The 19,716-nt window shown below is 48.4% G+C and overlaps 1 protein-coding gene across 3 annotated transcripts in view; it reads left to right on the top strand.

Annotated features, from left to right (window-relative positions):
• Positions 1–19,417, top strand: part of LOC144120489 (uncharacterized) — a 250,212-nt gene extending 230,795 nt beyond the window's left edge. For all 3 annotated transcript variants that reach the window (XM_077652931.1, XM_077652933.1, XM_077652932.1), the window contains exons 9-10: positions 13,708–13,847; positions 16,958–19,417. In XM_077652931.1, the coding sequence (XP_077509057.1) occupies positions 13,708–13,847; positions 16,958–17,211 (394 nt within the window). In that variant the 3' untranslated portion in view covers positions 17,212–19,417. The remainder of the gene's footprint in view (positions 1–13,707; positions 13,848–16,957) is intronic.
• The last annotated feature ends 299 nt before the right edge of the window (positions 19,418–19,716 follow it).

Below are 19,716 nucleotides of genomic sequence, written 5' to 3'. Positions count from 1 at the left end.
GATTTGATTATCCCCAAGAATGAAAAGCTATTGGCACCGGCTGCATTCAGCCTTTGTTGTCGCCTTTTCTTCTTTTTTTTTGTCTCAGTATCCCACAGTTTTTCGCTAGCTTTGTATCTTGTGGACGAGAGCAAAGCTTGGGGAAAAGTACCTATATTCTCTGCCCTTGTGGCGGGCTGCTGCTTAGCGGAAGTTCTTGTATGCATAGAAAAGTAGCACGGAAAAGTCTTGATATGCTTGCAAAGTTTAGTTATCACCGCTTTCGCTATTTTTCCTTTATGCGTGGCACTAAGCCGTCTTCTTGCATCACAACTGATAGTCGCTGCATAGTTATTGTCCATTCGAAGGCATTGACGCTAATGTTTTAGGCTTACGACAAAACGTTAAGCCGCACAGTTCAGGACGACAATTTATCTTTGCGGCCGCTATCCCGTTGTGATTCTAAGGAGGCTACTAAACTGTTCCAACACTATTCGCCGCTTAGTCCGCGGGTGACTGCATCTGAATTGCAACAACATACCCGGCCTTGTTAGAAAAGCAACTTCAAACGTCATTTCCTTTCCGTCTGTGTTAGCGAACCTATAACATTTCTTCGATGAAGCTGCGACTACTTACCTTTACTTCTCGCTGGTACAGTGAGAGATCTGTTCATTGTGTTTCCTAATCACTTGCAGCTTCAATTCAGAGCAGCACTTTCGCCCTTAACTTATTTCTTTTCCTTCTGCTGTTTCCCACAAACTGATTGTCTCCGGTATTTCAGTCGTGCTTGTTAACTTTGTTTGATTTTTTTCGTTTTTAAGTTTTCTGCTCGCCGTGCTTTCTTTTGTGAAGTTGGACATTGATAAATACAGCGACTGCTCAAACTTTTCTTCCACGCGTGAATGAAGGCCAGCAAAGTAAAACCACTATAGGTGTCCGTTCCCTCAAGTTTGCAAGTACGCCCCCATCTGACGTGATAATCGATGTAGTTTCACTTGCCTCCCATTATTGAGCGCGCAGGGACAAAGACGAACTCCACGAAATCGACTCATAATTTCAGATGGCAGCCTTAATTAAAGTTCGGTTTCAAGCACGCTGTGTTTAATTAAAAATCTAAAACTCTTTCATCACTCTAAACAGCGGTGCCAGACTGTCTGTTCCGTCTTCTATAATCGTCGTCGTTGTTCTCTCTGGACGTAAAATTTACGCCTATGGAAGTGTGCCTTCGTCACTAACTCTCAGGCAGCACTTAGCCTTCTTTTTCATTTCTTTTTTTCCCTCTCGAACTGGAATTCTCGTACATTTAAAAAGCAGTTTTAATTACGACCCATTTTTTCTGCCCTAGTAACGTCCGCTAAGAAAACAGGGCAAAAAAAAAACTTTTAATCAGACGAACGGGCGTTGCCGCAAAGCGTACGTTTCGTCTGCTATTGCCTGTCCGTGGTCGCTGCCATTGTTTCTTTTCGAAGGCGTAACATTTATGCCCGAGCGAAAGTGTGCCTTCTCGCCACGGCTCCCCATCTTCTGCTCGTTTTCTCTTTCTTTCTTTCTTTCTTCCCCATCGTTCCCCCAGCCGGCTGCACTCACAATTACCGAAAATCACATCCCGTTAACGAGTCCGCATCAAGCCGCAACGCAATTTGTTACTTTCTCCGAAGGCACCGCACCACCCTGCTTCCCCGTGCCATTCTCTCGTCCAGCCTGCCGCTCTTCTTCGCTCGCGGCTGTCCAACTTGCGGCTGTTGCTGTTTCTATTATCGATTCCTTCCCTGCTTCTTCTTCTTCCTCTTGTCCGTGCTTCGTGGGCTCCCCTTTTGGGAATTCATAGGGACAAAGGACGCCGACTGCGGGCCTTATTTCTTCCTTAGCGCTGCAATGCCATGCCTTTACCGCCTCTCCCCACTCCTCTTGTTCCAGCCTCTCGCCGGCCCGCCCCCAGTGGCGGCCCCGACGACGAACGGGGCATTCGCGACAAATCGACAAACGGCGCGGTGCGGCAGCTTCGAGTGTGCCCCCTTCTGTCTTTCTTTTCTCCCCTTTCTTATTCTTCTTCTGTTGAGTCTTGTTCTTGTTGTTGCATTGTCTGATGCGGCGTGTGAGAACGTGCCAAGAAAAAGAAAAGCAGTGTGCAAAAGTATACACCGGCGTGCTTCGGCGGCCCCCCATCGTCTATATATTTCTTTACTCCCCCTCCCGGCCCACCGTCTCGACAACCGCCACCGTTTCCTGCCCGGTGTATGGCGGAAAGGAAAACCTGTCTTATTGTTGTTGTTTTCTCCCGTGCAACGGTATACCCCTTTCTTCCCGCCGTTCTTCTGCTTCTCCTCACCCTCTTTAAGCTCCCGCCTTTTGAGGATGTGCAAGAAAACAGGAGAGAAACACGGTAGGAGAGGTGGTGTTTCAGTGTTCGTTTTGTTTTGATCTCTTTTGGTTGTTTCTTCGTATTTGGTTGCCGTGTAGCTCCTTCTGTTCTCGCTTTTGTTGTTCTTTTTTATCCCTCCCTCCGTGGTTCCTTCGCTTACGCCTCCGAGCCGGTTCCTTCCTTCCGTCGTGGTTTCGTGCTTCGAGCACCCCGTTGTCGCTGCGTCGAGATCTCGCCGCGTCTCGATGATCGCAGCGGTTCTCACGGGATCCGAGAGCAGCGCGCCTTTCATCTCTTTTTCACTCTCTCTGTTTCTAGCTCTGTGCCTTGCGCCGCCTTTGTGAAAGTGAACCGAAGTCACCGCGCAAGAAAAAGAGAATAGAGCGAGGAAGAGTCGGCCGGCAATAAAAGGAGAAATGCATGCGTCGGGATAGAAAGTGGGTCGCAGGGAGCGCGAAGTGAACCGGAGCCTCAGGTTATTCAGGAACACAGGGCCGCCTTCGAGCTAGACAGGAATTGTTGACGCCGTAAGCCAGCCCAATGGCTGAAATAGTGGCGACCCGCATTTTTAGGGTCCCGGTGTTTTTATTCACGGCCTTCATACGCGAAGACAAAACAGACGTAAGCTCCTCGGGATCACTGCGGTATCTCTTCCTCGCAGCTTGGATGGATAATTTACACGGTGGTAAACGCCGTAGCCTGGATGTAAAAGCACTGCCATGCATGTTTCAGGGCATACCAATTGGTTTATGCAAGTACGCCACTCTGCTGGGTGTTAACCTGTCCGCGGAAGGAGCGATGAAGTGGCAGGGCCAGAAAAGTAGGCCGATGTTGTAGGAATTAAAACAAACGCGCACAGCCACCACAGTGCTGTGCGCGTTTGTTTTAATTCCTACAACATGAACTAATCACGCGAACAACCTGGACACAGTTCTTATTGTGTAAATAGTTTGTATATACTACTTCTCCCCCATCCTCTCTTCCTGTCCCCTCACCTCTTTCATTTCATTTCTCCATTCTGCCTGCTATCCTTTATTTCCGCTGCCCCAGCTCAGGTGCTTCAGTATCGATGGCAGATGCCGGGGCTAGCAAAAATCTTTTCCTTCCTTTTTACTATGATTTTAATTAAAAAAAACCACTGCAGAATTAGCGCTGAGAAAAAGTCATATTATACCCCCAAGTGGAGGGCGTGACATTGAAGCGCGTCATCGGCATCTCATAAAACATATCAAAGACAAGCAACGACCACAGTGCCCAGCGTGGAGAGAGGTGCACAGCAAACCCACTCAGCTTGTTTGTGACAGCCAGCTCAGTAGCGTGCGATGAGAGTGCAAAGGTTGATGGTTTAATTCGCCTTCAAAGCGCTGCCTCAAAGCCTAACCAATGGACCTTTAATTGTGTGGGGTGCCGCATTTATTTGCTTAGCCACTACTCAGTGCTACAGGAGACTCTGCGAAGACTCAAAACTAGCGAGTTGTATTTGAGATGTTTGATAGGTATGCTCTAATGAAGATATGCGTCATTGCACCATCCACTCTTTTAGACACCTAGTTTAATTTGCCGCCTTTTATGACTTAATTTCCTTTCTATCTTTAAATAAGCGAGCACAGATAAATTTCACGCGGCGCACAACACCGCAGTGATGGGTGCCAAGCAACACTGCGATGTAGCAGAGCAATAAAACACTTTAGATTGGTGGTTTTTGTGCCATCTTTCTCCTATCCGTGTTCGGCCTCCTGTGGTGTTTTTAATGCGAAAGCGTTAGATGGCTCGTGGACACGAAAACCTGGCGTCGCCCAAAAGTTGGCGTTACAAAACTCGGTGGTTGGTCGAAATGATGAGTCGTCATCAAAGGCGGCTAAAGGCGAAATGTTAACGAATGATAGTACTATTACCTACAACTGCACCAACTACAGAAGAATAGACTAGAATTTGAATAGAATTGTAATGGAACTGAAACAGAAATTCAACAGAATTGCACTGTTTTCGCATCCCCCGCACGTAAGTCCCTGAAGTGCCCCCGGTAATCTTTCCGTTCACCACTTTGCCACTAGAGGATAACCCACACTCTCGCGATCAGCGTTTCATATACCAGCTACATGAACCGTTGGACTATCACAACGAAAGGATATCTGTACTCGTGTAGCTCGTTCAGCGAACAGCAGCATTGTTTCCCTGGGAACCCTATAGGGAGGCACGTCGGCCAACGCAGGCGTCCGTTCCTCGAAGGTCTTCTTTCCTCTCGTGGCCAAGCGTGACTGCGGCACGTGTTGTCGGGCGAAGCACACGCTGGCTTTGAACGACGCCGAAAGCTTGTCGCTGCTAACCGAACGGCTCCCGGTTTCCTTAGCCGCGCCATCCCGTCTTCTCACATATCGAAAGAGAAGCACCGCCGGCAAGGGAAAACGGCCAGGGTCTCTATTCGCCAATGGGAGAAACCAAAGCTATGAACGAGAATGCCTCTCTAAGAACGAACCGTCGAGACGGAAACCGCAGAACAAGATACAAAGAGAGGAAGAAGTGGGAGTGTTTGGTCGACGGCGGACGGACCGCGGGGTATAGCGTAGCCGAGCTTCGCTTTCCTTTGTTACTCCGGGTGCGGCAGCGGTCCTGCGGGAAGTGCACTCCTCGGGCCTTTTTCTTTGCCCCGTATCGATATACAACACACGCTAGTCCCAACTCCACCGCGCCCGTCTTTCGGCCCCTTCCCCCCTCCGCCAAGGACAGAGCCACGTCTGCCTCTTCCACGGCATTGCTTGCTACGATCGCTGGCGTTTCGCCGCCACCGCTCGCAGCACAAAAGCGAGCAGCAGCCGAGGAAGCGGCTTCTATCGTGGGCTCGTCGTCGGAGCCCCCCGCGCACTTTCTCTCTTCCTCGACCGCTCGCTCTCGAGTCGCCCTGCGGCCTGGCCTGCCGGCCGGTTCGGGCGAATTACCGTTTCCTTTCCTCTTGCCTGTAACGTCGCGGCTCCGCCCAATCCGGTCCGGCTGATGCCAGTGCTTTTCCGCGGCCGTAGAGGGTGGGCGGTTGGTGGGCGCGTGCGAGCACAACGTCGTTCCTCTTTGTTCTCGTCGCGCGCGCGACCATTGTCTTTGCGCGCGGGCGCGCTGCGGCTGACCCGAGACTCGTGTCGCGCGCGCTCTCTCTCTCTCTCGCGAGCGAGCGCTTTCCGCTGAACCTCGCCGGCCCCCTTCCTTCCAGTGGATTCCTTCGCCTTCGGCCCGCCTTTATCGAACTCTCTTCTCCGGCATTCAGTGAGCTCCGCTTCAATCTTCGAAACACGAAGCGCGAAAGAAATGCAGAAGCGAACGGAGGAAGAAGAAAGAAGCGAATAACGTAAGGAAGGAACGGCGATCGTTTATGGAACATCGTACAGAGATAACGCAGGCCTCTCCTTTCTTTCGATTCTGGAAGCGAACTCCTTTCCGTTCGCCGCACCGCTCTTTCTCTGTTCTCTCACTTTTTCTTTACTGGCACTTTTTTTTTCTGCGCTGCGGACACCGCAAGACGACAGTGGGGCTGCTGTGCCTTATTTCACCGTGTTTGATTCTTGACTCGCCTGCGCCGGTACATAAATACAGCGTTTTCTCTTCGCCTTCCCCCACCTCTTCCTCCTTTCCTCGTTTCCTTTGTTTAACTCGTAACACCGTAGGGAAAGAAGGGAACGATAGGGAAAGGCGCTGACTCCCTGTCCGCTTCCCTCTTCCCTAACATTAGCTCTCGTCTCCGACAGTCCCCCTCTCTCAGCACCTAGAGTTCCTTCTATTCTCTTTTGTCTCGCGTGAATCTAGAGCATTCTGCTCTGTCTTTTCTCTTTCTCTCTGGTCGGTCGTGTAAGTAGTGGCACGTCGCCTTATAGGCCTCTGGTTCGTTTCACCGGACCGGCTCCTGCTTTTCCTTGTCATACCTTTCATTTGCCTCTTTCCTTGCATCCGCTGGTTGTTCTCAACTGCGCTGCCTTTGTACACCCGCATGCTGTTTCCTCTTCACCATGCACCTCGCGTAGCCCGCTTCGCGCGCATTGTGCTGCCCGTAGTCCTTTCTTCTCTGTCGCTGCTCGTTAGCTTTCCCGCAGCGATCACGGCGCCGTTAGTGGCACATACGCTGTTCACGAATAGCTCTTCTCCCCCTACTTAACCCTCTCTCCCCGCTCTGCGTATGCGCTTTCGTCCGCTTTGTATGCGCGTTTACATTACCGCCGATGGAGACACGCCAGAGCTGCGCTCTCCGCCACCACCTTCGAGCTCGCTCCTTTGTTCTCGGGTGCCTTGTCCGTCCACCCCTTTGTATACGACGCTCTTTGAACCTGCGAGAGAGAAGGGGGCCGGACAAAGGAGAAGGAAGGGGTAAAAAAGAGAGGCTGGGCGAATCCAGTCTCTTCACTTAGATGAAGCAAGGGCAGGTAACGGTGCGAGGGTAGAGTTTCTTTTCAAGGCTCTGAAAGGAGAGCGGTGGACGTCATCTTGCCTGCGTGTCTGTCCGTCTCCCTGCTACTAGGTATTGTGCGGACCCTCATTTCTGGGGATCTTCCGCGGTCTCCGCTATTAATGTCCACTTCATTGTCTGCCGACTCCTTCCTTTGCCCTCTCCTTTTTCTTAAGAAATACGTCCTACGTGACCTTTGGTAGCGATAACGTCTTCCTTTTATCTTTTCGCAACCATTTTTTTTTATCTGTGGGCTGTTTTCTTGTCATCTGACCACATTTGCTGTACTTCGTAATTTCCTTGCGTGAGGTTAAATGCGAGGGTGCTGGTGAGGAAGGAAGAAAGAGGTAAGGGTGGGGAGGAATTGTGGCCGAGCCCCTCCATTCATATTGCTTTGTTTCCTCTATGTCAGCATGGTTAGCCACCTCTGCTAGAGCTCCGGGTTTCGTCACCCGTTAATGGTACTGGGAGCAAGCTACGGCAGCAGGGTTCGCAGACGATCTCCCTCTGCTTTCTTCACGCAAAGCTCTCTCTCTCTCTCTTTCACTGTCTCTGGGGGAACGCTTCTCCACGTGCGCTTGCCTAAGAGTATTTTAAGCGCCAACGGCTTGTTTTGCTAATCGTTACAGAGCTCACGCTAAGCGTTAATGGTCTCTAGAGGGCCTTATAAAGCACGAATAAGTGAGGTCTGCATAGCACACGAGGTCTACAGAGAAGCGGGTGGCTGCATATATTGTTTTTCTCGTTTTCGTGCTAGTTGGAGATCTCTTCAGCCGCTTTGGTGGATTTCAACTTCAGAGAGGTTTCAGAAATCTCTATAAGGCTTGTAAAACCGACCGTTTCATAAACCGGTCGCAACCCAAGCGAAACAACCTGAACGCAAACTGCGATATTGAAAAGCTGCACTTCCTTTACTGTTTTTGTTTTTGATGTGTCTCTGATGTTTGAAACAACTCTTCTCTCTGGAGCTCCGAGTAGGCGAGAGCTGTGCCCCCGCATTACTCTTTCTTTGTTTTGTCAGGGGGAACAAGCGTTGCACAACTTATGAAACAAGCCATGCAGTGCTGTTTGATAGCGAAGAGAAACAGAGCAATAGTTACGGCATCAGGCAGCAGGGGCCGCTATCACACACAACCAGAAACTTTCGCCGTTGCTTTCATAGCTTCGGTTCACCCAGACATGGGTTGGGGGGGGGGGGGGGGGGGGGGGGCTTTTTGCAGATGCGCACATACCTGAGTGCACATACCCCCCCCCCCCCCCCCCCACCTTTCTTTCACCCGGTCAAGTCGCCTCGCGGGACTAATCGCCATCTTGACGACGACTGTGCCATCGCGAGATTGCGCCAGGCTGTGGGCGCGAACGTATAGAAGAAGTTAGACGGCGAAAGAGCCGCCCCGTCCGCTACAAAGGCATGAGAGGACAGGGAAGAAAAACAGGAGCGAGGGCGGGAAAAGCTACGATGTTATCCGGGGGGAAACTGTGAGAACAACGAGCAACCAACGCGAGGTCTGCGTTACTTTTGTTGCTGGCTAGTTTTCCCTTTTTTGTTATATCGCTTACTCTGAGTTTAGTGGAGCGGCGTTTCCAGGGCCCCAATACCCGCTGCTCCTCTGCTTCTCAACTTGGATGCTGTGCCTTTCCGAGGCAGTATAAAAGAGCGCACAATGAAAGACAAGAAATTGGTGGTCGTCGCGGTTGGCCGAGCTCCGACGCCATGTCTTTCTTTTTGTTACTTCGCTCGTCACCAGCGCTCCGGCCTCTGCCTCCACCGGCTCCGGCCCCTGTGGTCACAACAAAGGAAGGTTAGAGGAAATGGAAAACTAAAAAAGGAGACCCCCTCGCACCCCTCCCGTGAGTGGGCAGGCCGATCGTGAAGAAACCACCGCCGCGCACCTCGCAGTCTGCTCGTTTTCCCCGTCCGGATTGAAGTTGTTGGTCTGGAGAGAAATTTGTTACCCAGCAGCGTTGTTCCGCGGCCTTTCCCTGCACTGCACTCGCCGACTGGCCTCGTAAGGAAGGCGCTGGCCCGTTTAATTCGGGCTCTTTTTTTTTCCTGCTTGTCTCTTGCCTCTGCCTTCGGCGAGCTAGCTGGCTTCTCCGCAAGCCTGGAGCTCCGGTGTTGCCTCCCCTTGAAGCTGTCTGTCCTGTCGCGACCTAGAGCTGAAAACTTGGAAGTGCGAGCAGGAGTCGAAATTGGATGTCTTAAACGTTGTCGAAACTTGGACGAAGCAATTTTGGTGACACAGACGACAGCACGGGTCAGCAATCCTTTCTTCTTTCGTTCACTTACTTCGACTTTTTCGTCACGTACTCGCAGTGCTACGCCTTTTACTCACCAAAATAATTAACTTGGGAAATCAGCACAGCCTAGAAGATAGAGAATGCATCGTAAGTCACATAACTGTCATTTCAATGATGTATTTGATCGTTGTTTTGTCTCCTGCACAGTATTGAATATCATCCCCAATTCTCTTAAAATCACACGGAAGATGAAACTAACTTGTCTTGCCTTGCCTTGTCTTTGTCTTGTATTGTGATTGCTACAAAAAGCCGAGCACGATACGGCTGAAACCAAAGCAAGATCAGTAGTCATACCATACGTGCACAAAGTATCACACAACCTGAAGAAGGTGGCGGGAAAGTACAATTTGCCAATGGTGTTTACAGCACCGTCCGAACTGGCAAAGCTATGCCCCCGCATTACCAATCAAGGAACAAAAAAGTGGTTGTGACAAGAAGCACGCTGGACCCTTTGCGGGATGCGCCGTCGGAGTTGTCTACGAAATACCACTGACTTGTGAAAAAACGCACGTAGGCCAGACTGGACGCTGCTTGATCGTGCACGGCAACATTGGTTATGGCTAACAACGGGGGAGGGATCTAATTTGGCTAAGCACTGCTTGTCCTGCAGTGACTGTCGGCCACGGTTGAATGAGATTAGTGTTCTGGGCAAGACTCGCGATTCAATCGCACGTGAAGTTATGGAAGCCTATTTCATAAATAAAAAGAACAGATGCATTTATCAGTGATTCTTCGGTTGTACTGTTAAATAATGAGGCAGCCTTTCGCGATAAGACTGTGGAAGTTCTGGCCTTGGTGTTCTACTGATTGTCACAGGCTGCACCTTTTCGCTGCGCATGCTCAAAAGGCATTCTTTTTGCCTAAATATGTGCTGTGTTCGCGCTCGTCTCGTACCCTGTCTTGTGTGTGTGTGTGTGTGTGTTTCGCGCAACTACCATGTCACGATACTTATCATAATGCATATGTCTACACGTTTCCATAAAACGGTTGTTTAAATTTTCTATTGGTATTCTATTTATTTTACAACATTTTTGCAGCATTTTTCGCGTTTTCCTGTCCAGCCCCTCCTGTCATTTTTTAATTAGCACTCTTGTTTTACAGCTCATTCCTCTGGTTTCTTTTTTCGTGCGATCCGGCTTAGTATCCGTTCGCCTCTCGTCGTAATTTGTATTTCATTTATGCCTTCGTCTTATCGTAGTGCGTCCGTTGTCTGACAGATGATCTCTCCTGGAAGGCGCACATTGAATATGAACCGTATTTCTTCAAAATTGCTGCTGTATAATATTGTAGTGCGTTCGAAGATTGAATACACCGCCTTAGTATGGGATCGATACACTCTCTTATTGATTTACTTGAATCAAGTCAAAATCACTTTGCAAGATTTATGATGTGTAATTGCTCACGTCATGACAGAGTTTCACAAATTAAAAGTGCACTTAATCTTCCAGATCATTCTATATGACGTCGATTTTCGCGCCTGTGCACTTTTCATGAAATGCGTTACACTAACAACAGCCTAAAGCAATCCCTGTTTCATCCTCCGACCGTCGCGCAGAGATCAGCACCAAAAGGTTCACGTTCTGCAGTGCAGGACTTACCAGTTCATAAACCCTTTCGTCCCCAAAACTGCCTCGGACTGGAACCACCTGCCCTCCTCCGTCGTCACCATTGCGGACCCTGTCAAATTCAAGGATGCTCTCTCTACTTACGAGCTGTAACCACTCGCGTTTGTTATTTTTGTCTTCTTTTTTCCCTTAATCTCTCTACTCTTCTCTGTAAAGCCTGACCAGCCCTGAGAGTAATGAAATGAATTAAAACAAGCTATTTCTCCCCATCGCCGAGGTTCGAGATATCTTCAACATTGAATGCCCCGTGTTTGTTTTTTATGTGTAGCTTTTCCACATGAACACTCTGCTCGCAGTGGTGCACGCTTCACAGGGGGAATTAAAAAAAGTTTGTTCGCATCAAGTTGCACGAACTGTGGAAGTGTTTATATTCATACCGAGAGCACAAAATGTGAAGTATGAAATAAAGTAGTCTGTGGCAGAAAGGTGCAATCGTGCGACATAATCCTGTAAGCATACAGCAGTGCCGCGGGGTTGTACGATTTGGCGCCGGAGCTCGTGGAGTTGGTGTTCGTGGAGTGTTCGCTGGTGTTGAAGTGGGAGGTACAACTCGCTTCACCAAATCAGTAGTCGTAAGCGTAAAACCAATAACTCGTTGTACTCACAACAGTTAGCCTATGCTTTGCCACTCTACGCAGTCCTATCACAATAAGGGCTTTGGTCTTCACATTTTTCTCCTCTATTCATGGTGGTTTTGTGCTCATTGTTTGAAGAGTTTCGAGAAGGGCCATGTCTATCACTTTATTCGTCACAGAGGCCTCGTGAAGGTTCGTAATGCATTGAAAGGTCGCGACAACCTTTTTCTTCCACTCTGTGAGGAGAAACCGTGAAGCTAATTTTAAATGCGGCAGTCATTAAAAATTTGCTCAAGAACTTTTCTTCAGCTTGTTTCTTAAGTGGGACAGGGCAAAATAAAGGCTAATTTAATCATAACTTAAGGTTTCTCGATTTATAATTTTTGTGTGCGTCATTCTCGCTTCTTTCCTCGCCTTGTTGCAAAAAACTACACCACATTATTGAGCAGAAATCTGATCTAAAAGTTTTCTTTATGTCAGGTCACCGAAAATTGCGAGCGAATAGCGCTTCTGATGGCCAGGGCCCATCGCGGATTCTGCGGCTTTCAGACGACGGAACATTGCCATTCTCAGTATCGCAATGAAGAGCTTCAGTCGGTCTCAATGTGGTATTTCTCTGACAAAAGGGAAAAGTAAACGAGGCGACCAGAGCGGCAAACGAGGAAATAAACTTGTGTTTATTCTGTCAGCTTTCACTTTTTCTGCGATTCCTATCCCTCATTGCTTCAGCATTTCGTAACAAATTATGGTGTAATTGTGTTTTTTTTACGCATGAATCTTGCTACACTGAGGAATGCTATAAAGTTCTCGATTTTTTATGCACACGTGTAGTATTTTTTAAAGGTTTTTTTCTTTTTTGTAAGAAATGTTTTCATGTACATAAACGTGCTGGAGATTAACTTTTATTTTCATGAGTACCGGGCGTCAAACAAATAACTAATAGCTTTATTGCACAGCACAGGGCTTTGTGAAAATGTTAGTATAAAAAGAGTTAATTTTAAATGCTCAACAACTATAACAGCTAGCCTAAAATAAAGTTCAGCCCTGAAATCTGCATAAAAAACACACATCCGTGCCAAATTTGGTTACATTTCATGCGTCTCCCCTTCATACTTTGCTGCCCGCGAGCCGCGTCGAAAATGTGAAAAATCTTGCCTTGTTAGCTGATTACGACGAGTGTGCGCTTCGTCGAAAGACATTTTGCTTTTGTGCTAACCGATGAGCTGACTTGGTCGTTTAATGTCTAAGGGCTTGTTTTAGTGCATAAACTCCTTCCAGGACCTCCACGGGAGATTTCCGTGACAACACTTTCGCGTTAGCACAGCAGAGCTTACAAACAATTCTCACCTGGACAGGAATAAAGGTCCAAGCTCTCTTGGATAACAAAAAAGCACCCAGCACCCACACCTTGAGTTTACATGCTCTATACATGACTGTGCATGGCACACTTTGCATAAATGAGTGTAAGTGGGAGGATAGGTTATCGATGTTGTCATGATGGGGCTAGGATGGAGAAGAGGAGGACGAAGGAATAATGAGAAAATATGAAGAAGAGAGACTCAGTAGATTGCACAGGTTTCTATGGGAGCTCCCGTAAGAAGAAAAGTGTAGGGAAGGCGCACTAATCCCTCACTCATACGGCCGCACTTCGATCATGGGGCTCTTCAATCGAAGCATGTTGTCATCCGTGGCACAAAGGAACCACACATGCTGCTGAATTCTTTTTTTGCTTTCAGCTTGTAAAGGGGCACAATAACATTGACACATAGCGCATCCTCACTTTTTCCACTGCTTATGCTACACGACAACGACACTCACTGACAATAACACCACTGACTACGAAGAATTGCTTCAGGCTTTAGTTTTTCCTCGAAGTATTAATGAATGGAATAGTATTTCTAACGACACTGTAACCTAAGGTTCATTGGCCTTATTAAATCGCATGTGTCTTTATGCAGCGAGTGATTTTATTATGTGCTCTCATCCTTGCTTTTTGTGCGTTTCGTCACATTTCAGCTATTGCTTACCTTTGCATGTAGCCAGTGACCGTATTTGTGCTGTGCGATGTCAGTGCACGTTAAAGAACCCCGGTTGGTCGAAATTTCTGGAACCCTTCACTATGGCGTCCCTTATAGCCGGAATTGCTTTTGGATGTTAAGTTCCCATAAACGAAACTAATTGTCCTGATTTGTCCTCACTTAAGTACCCCTGCATTTTGTGCATTTTGTTTTTCATTTGATTTTTATCCGCCATGCTAAGGTTTTTTAAACAAGACCGCAGTATCAATAATTAAAAATAAATGAACCAATCGCAAGCGCAATCGGCGGGAATGCATTTAAGCAGTTGTTGCCTCCAGCGCTCATCGTTGTTGTTGTTTTTTTTTTTTAGTCAAATGAGGGTTGTGACTGCAAGTTTTAATGTTCTTCTTTCCCTTCGCAGGGTGCAGTACATCGAGGCCGGTGCCTTTGACGAGATGAAATCGCTGGAGTGGCTGTACCTGCACTCGAATGAAATTGTTACCCTCAGCTACGACGTCTTCAAGCCCCTGCTGGGCACGCTATCCATACTCGACGTTCATGGTACGGCATAGAGGTGTCTGCCATCACAGTACGGGTGCTGCACTGGAGTGGCGTCTAGCTTCCGCCGATCATTTTCACACTTTAAGGGCACGGATCGCCTCTAAGCAGTCTTTAAAATGTGCGTGTCAGCCAGTGCCTCAGGTGCCTTTTAAGCCGAAAGCCTTTCTTGGCTCATGAGTGACGTGGGTGGAAGTCGTAGACGGAAACTGTAGACGGAAGTTGTAGGCGGAAGTTGTAGACAGAAGTCCTCCACATCAACTGTCAGTCATAAGTTGCGTGGTAAATAAAACAAAAATGTAAAAGTTGATTAAGCAACAGTTCTTGAACAACGTATATGCAATGAAATACACCAAGAATTTTAAAAATAAAAAAGTATAAATAAATAAAATGGAAAAGTAAAAATACGAAAAATACAAGACAAAAATAAAAGAAATATAACACAATATAAAAAAACGAAAAATGCAGAAAGCAACAGAAAATGAAAAATCAAGAGAGAATGAAGACAAGGAAATGTTTTCGCATTTGCGCACTAAAGCAGACTTATGTGCAATCCTGCATTTTTTTTTTCCTGATTGTGGTGATGTGGTTTAACAGGTTAATGGGCCCCTTAGGCTGTGACTACTGCGATGTGGACTATTATTTATATTCAATCTAAATGCACTATTTTAAGAAACGTCGCAATTATACTTCTCTAACGTCTGGTATAGAAGGAATTACATAGCCGTCTTTACGTAAGCTTGATAAAAAAAAATGTACTTTTGCTCAGGGGCACAACAGTGCGAGGAAAAATAGAAAAAAAAAGGAAATCTAGAAATTAACCTTAAGTTCAAGACTGCTCTTTTAACACGCCTAGGAGCAAACCTCAGAGCGAAGCAAGCACGCAGAAAAACCATGGGGGCGCTTAGGTTAACCAAAGAGTGGAATGCAGTAGCATCATTTCATATCTGTTGTGCTTCTGATGAAAATTCTGTGTGTATTTTCGTCAGCTTCTATGCAGTTGTCGGCCCATCGACCGCTATATTCGAATTGCTAGTTGCAATAGCAAAGTAACTATTGCCGTTTGCAGATGAAAGCAAACGAAAGTCTGCTTGAATGGGCACCATGTAACGGGGCACCAAGTTAAACGTAACCACAATTTTTGCCTCCATTACGACAGCCGATGGAGCATGCAGAATAAGGAAGCGAGCCAAAATTTATGTAGATAATTTATGTAGATAACAGGCGAAATACCGCCTGTTTACAGGAGGTACTCCGAGGCCTGAATTGGAAACAGTTGGGGATAAGACTTAATGAAGAATACCTAAATAATCTGCGATTCGCTGATGACATTGCCTTGCTGAGTCACTCAGGAGATGAACTGCAAAGTGTACAACAGCTGTATCTTACCGGTACTCACCTACGGGGCAGAAGCGTGGAGGCTAACGAAAAGGGTTCAGCTCAAGTTAAGGACAACGCAGCGAGCCATGGAAAGGGAAATGATAGGTGTAACGTTAAGAGACCGGAAGCAGGCAGAGTGGGTGAGGAAACAAACACGCGTTAATGACATCCTAATCAAAATCAAGAGGAAGAAATGGGCTTGGGCAGGGCATGTGATGCGAAGGCAAGATAACCGCTGGTCCTTAAGGGTAACGGAGTGGATTCCAAGAGAAGGCAAGCATAGCAGGGGGAGGCAGAAGGTTAGGGGTTTTCAGGCATAGGGTGGGCGCAGCTGGCAAAGGGCAGGATAAATTGGAGAGACATCGGAGAGGCATTTGCCCTGCAGTGGGTGTAGTCATGCTGCTGCTGCTGCTGCTGATGATGATGATGATGATGATGATGATGATGATAATCAATGACGCTTACGCCTCATAAATATTAAATAAACGATTTTTCTAAGCTTACTTGTAGTACTGGTATTTATTATATCGCTCAAGTGACTAAGACTACGTAAAAATGTAGCAGTGGCGATGAGTTCATTTGGAAGAATGCAGAAATGAACGCTATGGCTATCTGACCACATAAATTATCAGCACTGGTTTCGGCGAGAGTAACGGATTCGTTTTTTTTTTATCTTTCGGCACAAAAATATACCGAACAGTGCTTGAATGAAATGCAAGTTGGACAATAAATACTGTATGCATAATCTGAATCTGGAAAATTCAACTCCGACTTTTATTAAAAAAGAATCAAGCACTTAAGCTATCTCATACGTGCGTTTGAGAGCGGGTCGCAGCTAAGGCGCTGCAGGAACCTTTAACAGTTGAAAATCTTGCAGTCGTTACATAACAGTGACTAAGATTACGGGATTCAAGCTTATAAAAATCGGGTAACAAAAGCTCTTCGCGGCCGTCGTTTAAGTGATCGAACAATCCTCGATCGTTCATCGATCCCGCCTGCCAGACTGAGCCGCACAAAGCTGAGCTGTCCAAGAGCCAACGCCACACTACATTGCTCACTTCCGTGATGCATGCTCCCATGGATGGCATCGGCTGCCTAAGTGGCCAAAAAGAATTTTGCTTGGGAAACTCCTCTTCACATCCTCATCGTCATCATCAGCCTGAATACGTCCACTGCAGATCAAATGCATTTTCTGTATCTCTCCAATGAACCGTGTCCTGTTCCCGCTGCGACCACTTTACCCGCGCAGACTTCTTTCCCTCTTCCGCCCACCAAACTTTCTGGCTTGCCTTCTCTGGGTATCCAGTCCATCAGTCACAGCTTGCCCCAAAGCAGCGGTTCCAACTCGCGTTTTGATGGCGGCAAAGTGCAAAGACACCCGTGTGTTGTGCGGTGTCTGCATGTTACAGAATCCCAGGTTACGATATTAAATCGAAGCCCTCCACCACGGCGTCCCTAATAACCTACGTGCAGGTTCATGACACAAATCTCCACGCCCCTCTCTACGACCACCGTTTGCTCACAGAGTCCTTAATTCTCGCGCCGATGAACCCGGACCCGTACATGGGCAGTGTGAAAAAAAACGATTGTTGTGTCTTCCCTTCTTCTGTACTTGTTGAGTCATCGTTACAACCATCTCCCTTCCAACTGGTTCATGCCATGACCGACCGGACCAGGGGTATCGCGTCCCTCATGGTTAAGCCCCTTCTACTATTTGTGCACCTCTGGCGCAGACAACCCGTTCCACTGCGACTGCGAGCTGAGCTGGCTGCGGCTACTGCTTCAGGGCCAGAGCAACATCGTGGTGAACCAGCCCCGAGAGACGCGCTGCGCCTCGCCCGAGGAGCACGCCAGCACGGCGCTCGTCCAGCTTCCCGGCATGCACTGCGCCGCGCCTTCCTTGCTGCGCCTCTCCTCGTCGTCGCTGCTGCTGCTGAGGACTGCGCTGGCCGCGCTCGCCGCACTGCACGGCCTCGTCGTCTCCTGAGGCCGGCGCGCCTCGACGCATGCCCCGCTGCGCCTATCGGCCGACCCGCCCCCTCCCTCATCCCTCCGCTTGAGATCTCGCCACCTGCGAAACTGCGACCACCACAGTTTTGGCTAGGAAAAAATTGGCAGTGGCTTAACTTGGCTAACCCTTGAATTCAGCGAAAAGCAAGGATGCTTGCTAAGCGCCTGAGGCTCGTCCATGGCAGCTCCGCTACACGCTCGCGGCAGCCGTTCTATATATACCCACACGACCACGTGGCTGTGGTGTGGTATCACATGGTCTTACGACACCCCCATCATGTGGCTTCACATCACCCCATCGGATGTTCTTAAGATTAAATGTCAGTCCAAAGGTCACCGAATGTCAAAGGTCAGAGGTCAAAGGTCAATAATGGTCATGGGCCAAGGTCAGGGGTCAAGCGTTCAATATCATAACTATACCACACATGGTCATATAAGTACGGCTAACGTGGCTGGGCTGAAGGTCGTTCAAGGTCATTCTGCGGTCTACACGACGACTGCCTTATCTAGCGTAGAGAAGCTTTCGCTTAAAATGAAGGACCCCCTCGCTCTCTCTCCTGCGTGGCCGAGTAAACATTAGTCCATGCTATTTTAGCCACTTCTAATTGGTCATATGGTAGAGGCTTGTCATCTAGGATTGAAAAGTAGATAAACCGGACGGTTTTCCTGGGGTCTCTTGACACTTCCTCCCAAGGGTCTGGACAAGGTGCTTGAACATGTGATGCCACGAAATTAGAGACTTCTGCCAGTTTTGGTATCAGCGATCGACGGCTGTTACAGTGAAAAATGGCAAAAAAAGGAGGGCTCGTTTCTAATAATCTCCTTCTTTAGAGGCTATCACCTTCTGATTCAATTGGAGATGGCTACCGGATATGTCCATCTTACGTTACAGAAAAGCAGTGCTGGAAGTTTAAGACAAAAATAAAAGAATATGAACAAGGATGGTGGGGATTTAGCTCGATGCGGACATTTCAAGGCGACTTGTCGACAGGTTCCTGAAAAGGCAATTTATTTCGTCTAAGAGTTGGCACCCACCTCCACGTGCACCACCCTAGATGATATCTAATTCCTTTAGTATACACTGTATTGTGCGCACTGTCAATGTACGCCATCGCGCTGTGGTCTTGCGGAAAGTTTCGCAGCTGGCAGGATTGGAGGGGAGAGGGGCTCCGCGGGTTGGCAGACGCCTCAATCGGTGCCCCGGCCTTGTGCGCGTTCGTCTCTCGTGCTGTGAGTGGTCGGTCGAACCAGCTCCCGTGACAGCCAGCAGCTCGGCGCTGCGCCTGCCCAGCGTTGCCGCGGTTGGGCACTAAGCCTAATGTGTAGGCCTAACGAGGCCTAGCTTACAGTGCTAAGCCTAATCTCCGGGCCACTACTTGTGCTGGTGTGTCTACGTGCGTCGTCTGCGCGTGTGCGCGCCGTGACCTCGCCGCGCCTCTGTCTTCGAACACTGGACGTGATGATGCAGCGACGCTCACGCATGGATGAAAGTGGTTTTTCGTACTTTTTTCCCCGCTTCGTCTTTATGACCCCGTCGATGCCGGGATGAGACGCTAAGGTGTGCGTGCGGTATTAGCCGTATTCCCTGCTGCGGCGGTGTCTTTGTTTGCGTAAGTGGCTAAGCAAAGAGAAAAAAATGGCCTGCTCGGGATTTGTTCTATCTGCGAGCACACTCTCCCAAAACTGTTTGCATGTGCGTGTGTGCTATAGCGGCATCAGTTGGAGCGTGAAACGTAATAATAACGTTGTTAGATTTGTATGGAAGGAAGAGTACGGTGTGACGGACGGACTGTGGTGTCAGTGACGGCAAACTGCAAGCAAGCTTGTGCCCGATGCTTGCGGTGGCTACCGAACAAACCTCCTTATCGCGAACATCGCGCAGTTCCGGAAGCTTCTGCTGTACCACGTGGCAGGGACGCTCCGCTGTTTTTGTCTTCAGAAAGTCGTGGCTTGGAAGAAGAGTTTGCTATATCGGTGCGATGCTATTTCCAAAGCCAAGGGGCGGGTTTTTTCCTCCGCCAGCGCACGAGACAACAAGCCAGTCTCTTTGCGCAAGCGTGAATTGTTTGCATGTGGCGCGAAGAATCAGGAATCGCGCTCATTGTTGTCGCGTGCTTTCTTTACTTTATTTGTTTTTTCCTGTTACGCAAACATGGCTGGGTGCTCACGCACCAAAAGGACAATCGCCTGCAATGTTGACACGTCGCCCTTTCAGACGAGCCCCTACAGAGCCGACACGAGCCAAGTTAAACGACCGGAAACGGGCGTTCGTAAAAGCCCAGAACGACTGCTTCAGTCGCCTCATGCGCTGCTTGAGCAGGCCGCGACTCGAATTGTTGCTTTCGTCCCCGGCACGAAGGGGGAAAAAGTTGAAAGAATACTTGGGAGCGCGGCGCTTCGTCTTGCGCAAAACTTGCGCGAGCGAATCGACGCGCTTTTAAGGTAATTTGCCGAGTGACCCGTTTTCGTTCTGGCTGTCATA

Source organism: Amblyomma americanum, chromosome 2, assembly GCF_052857255.1.
Source record: "Amblyomma americanum isolate KBUSLIRL-KWMA chromosome 2, ASM5285725v1, whole genome shotgun sequence".
In the NCBI taxonomy this organism is placed as follows: Eukaryota; Metazoa; Arthropoda; class Arachnida; order Ixodida; family Ixodidae; genus Amblyomma; species Amblyomma americanum.
The sequence above is the reverse complement of the archived record's forward strand: the minus strand, read 5'-3'. Positions and strand labels throughout refer to the sequence as shown.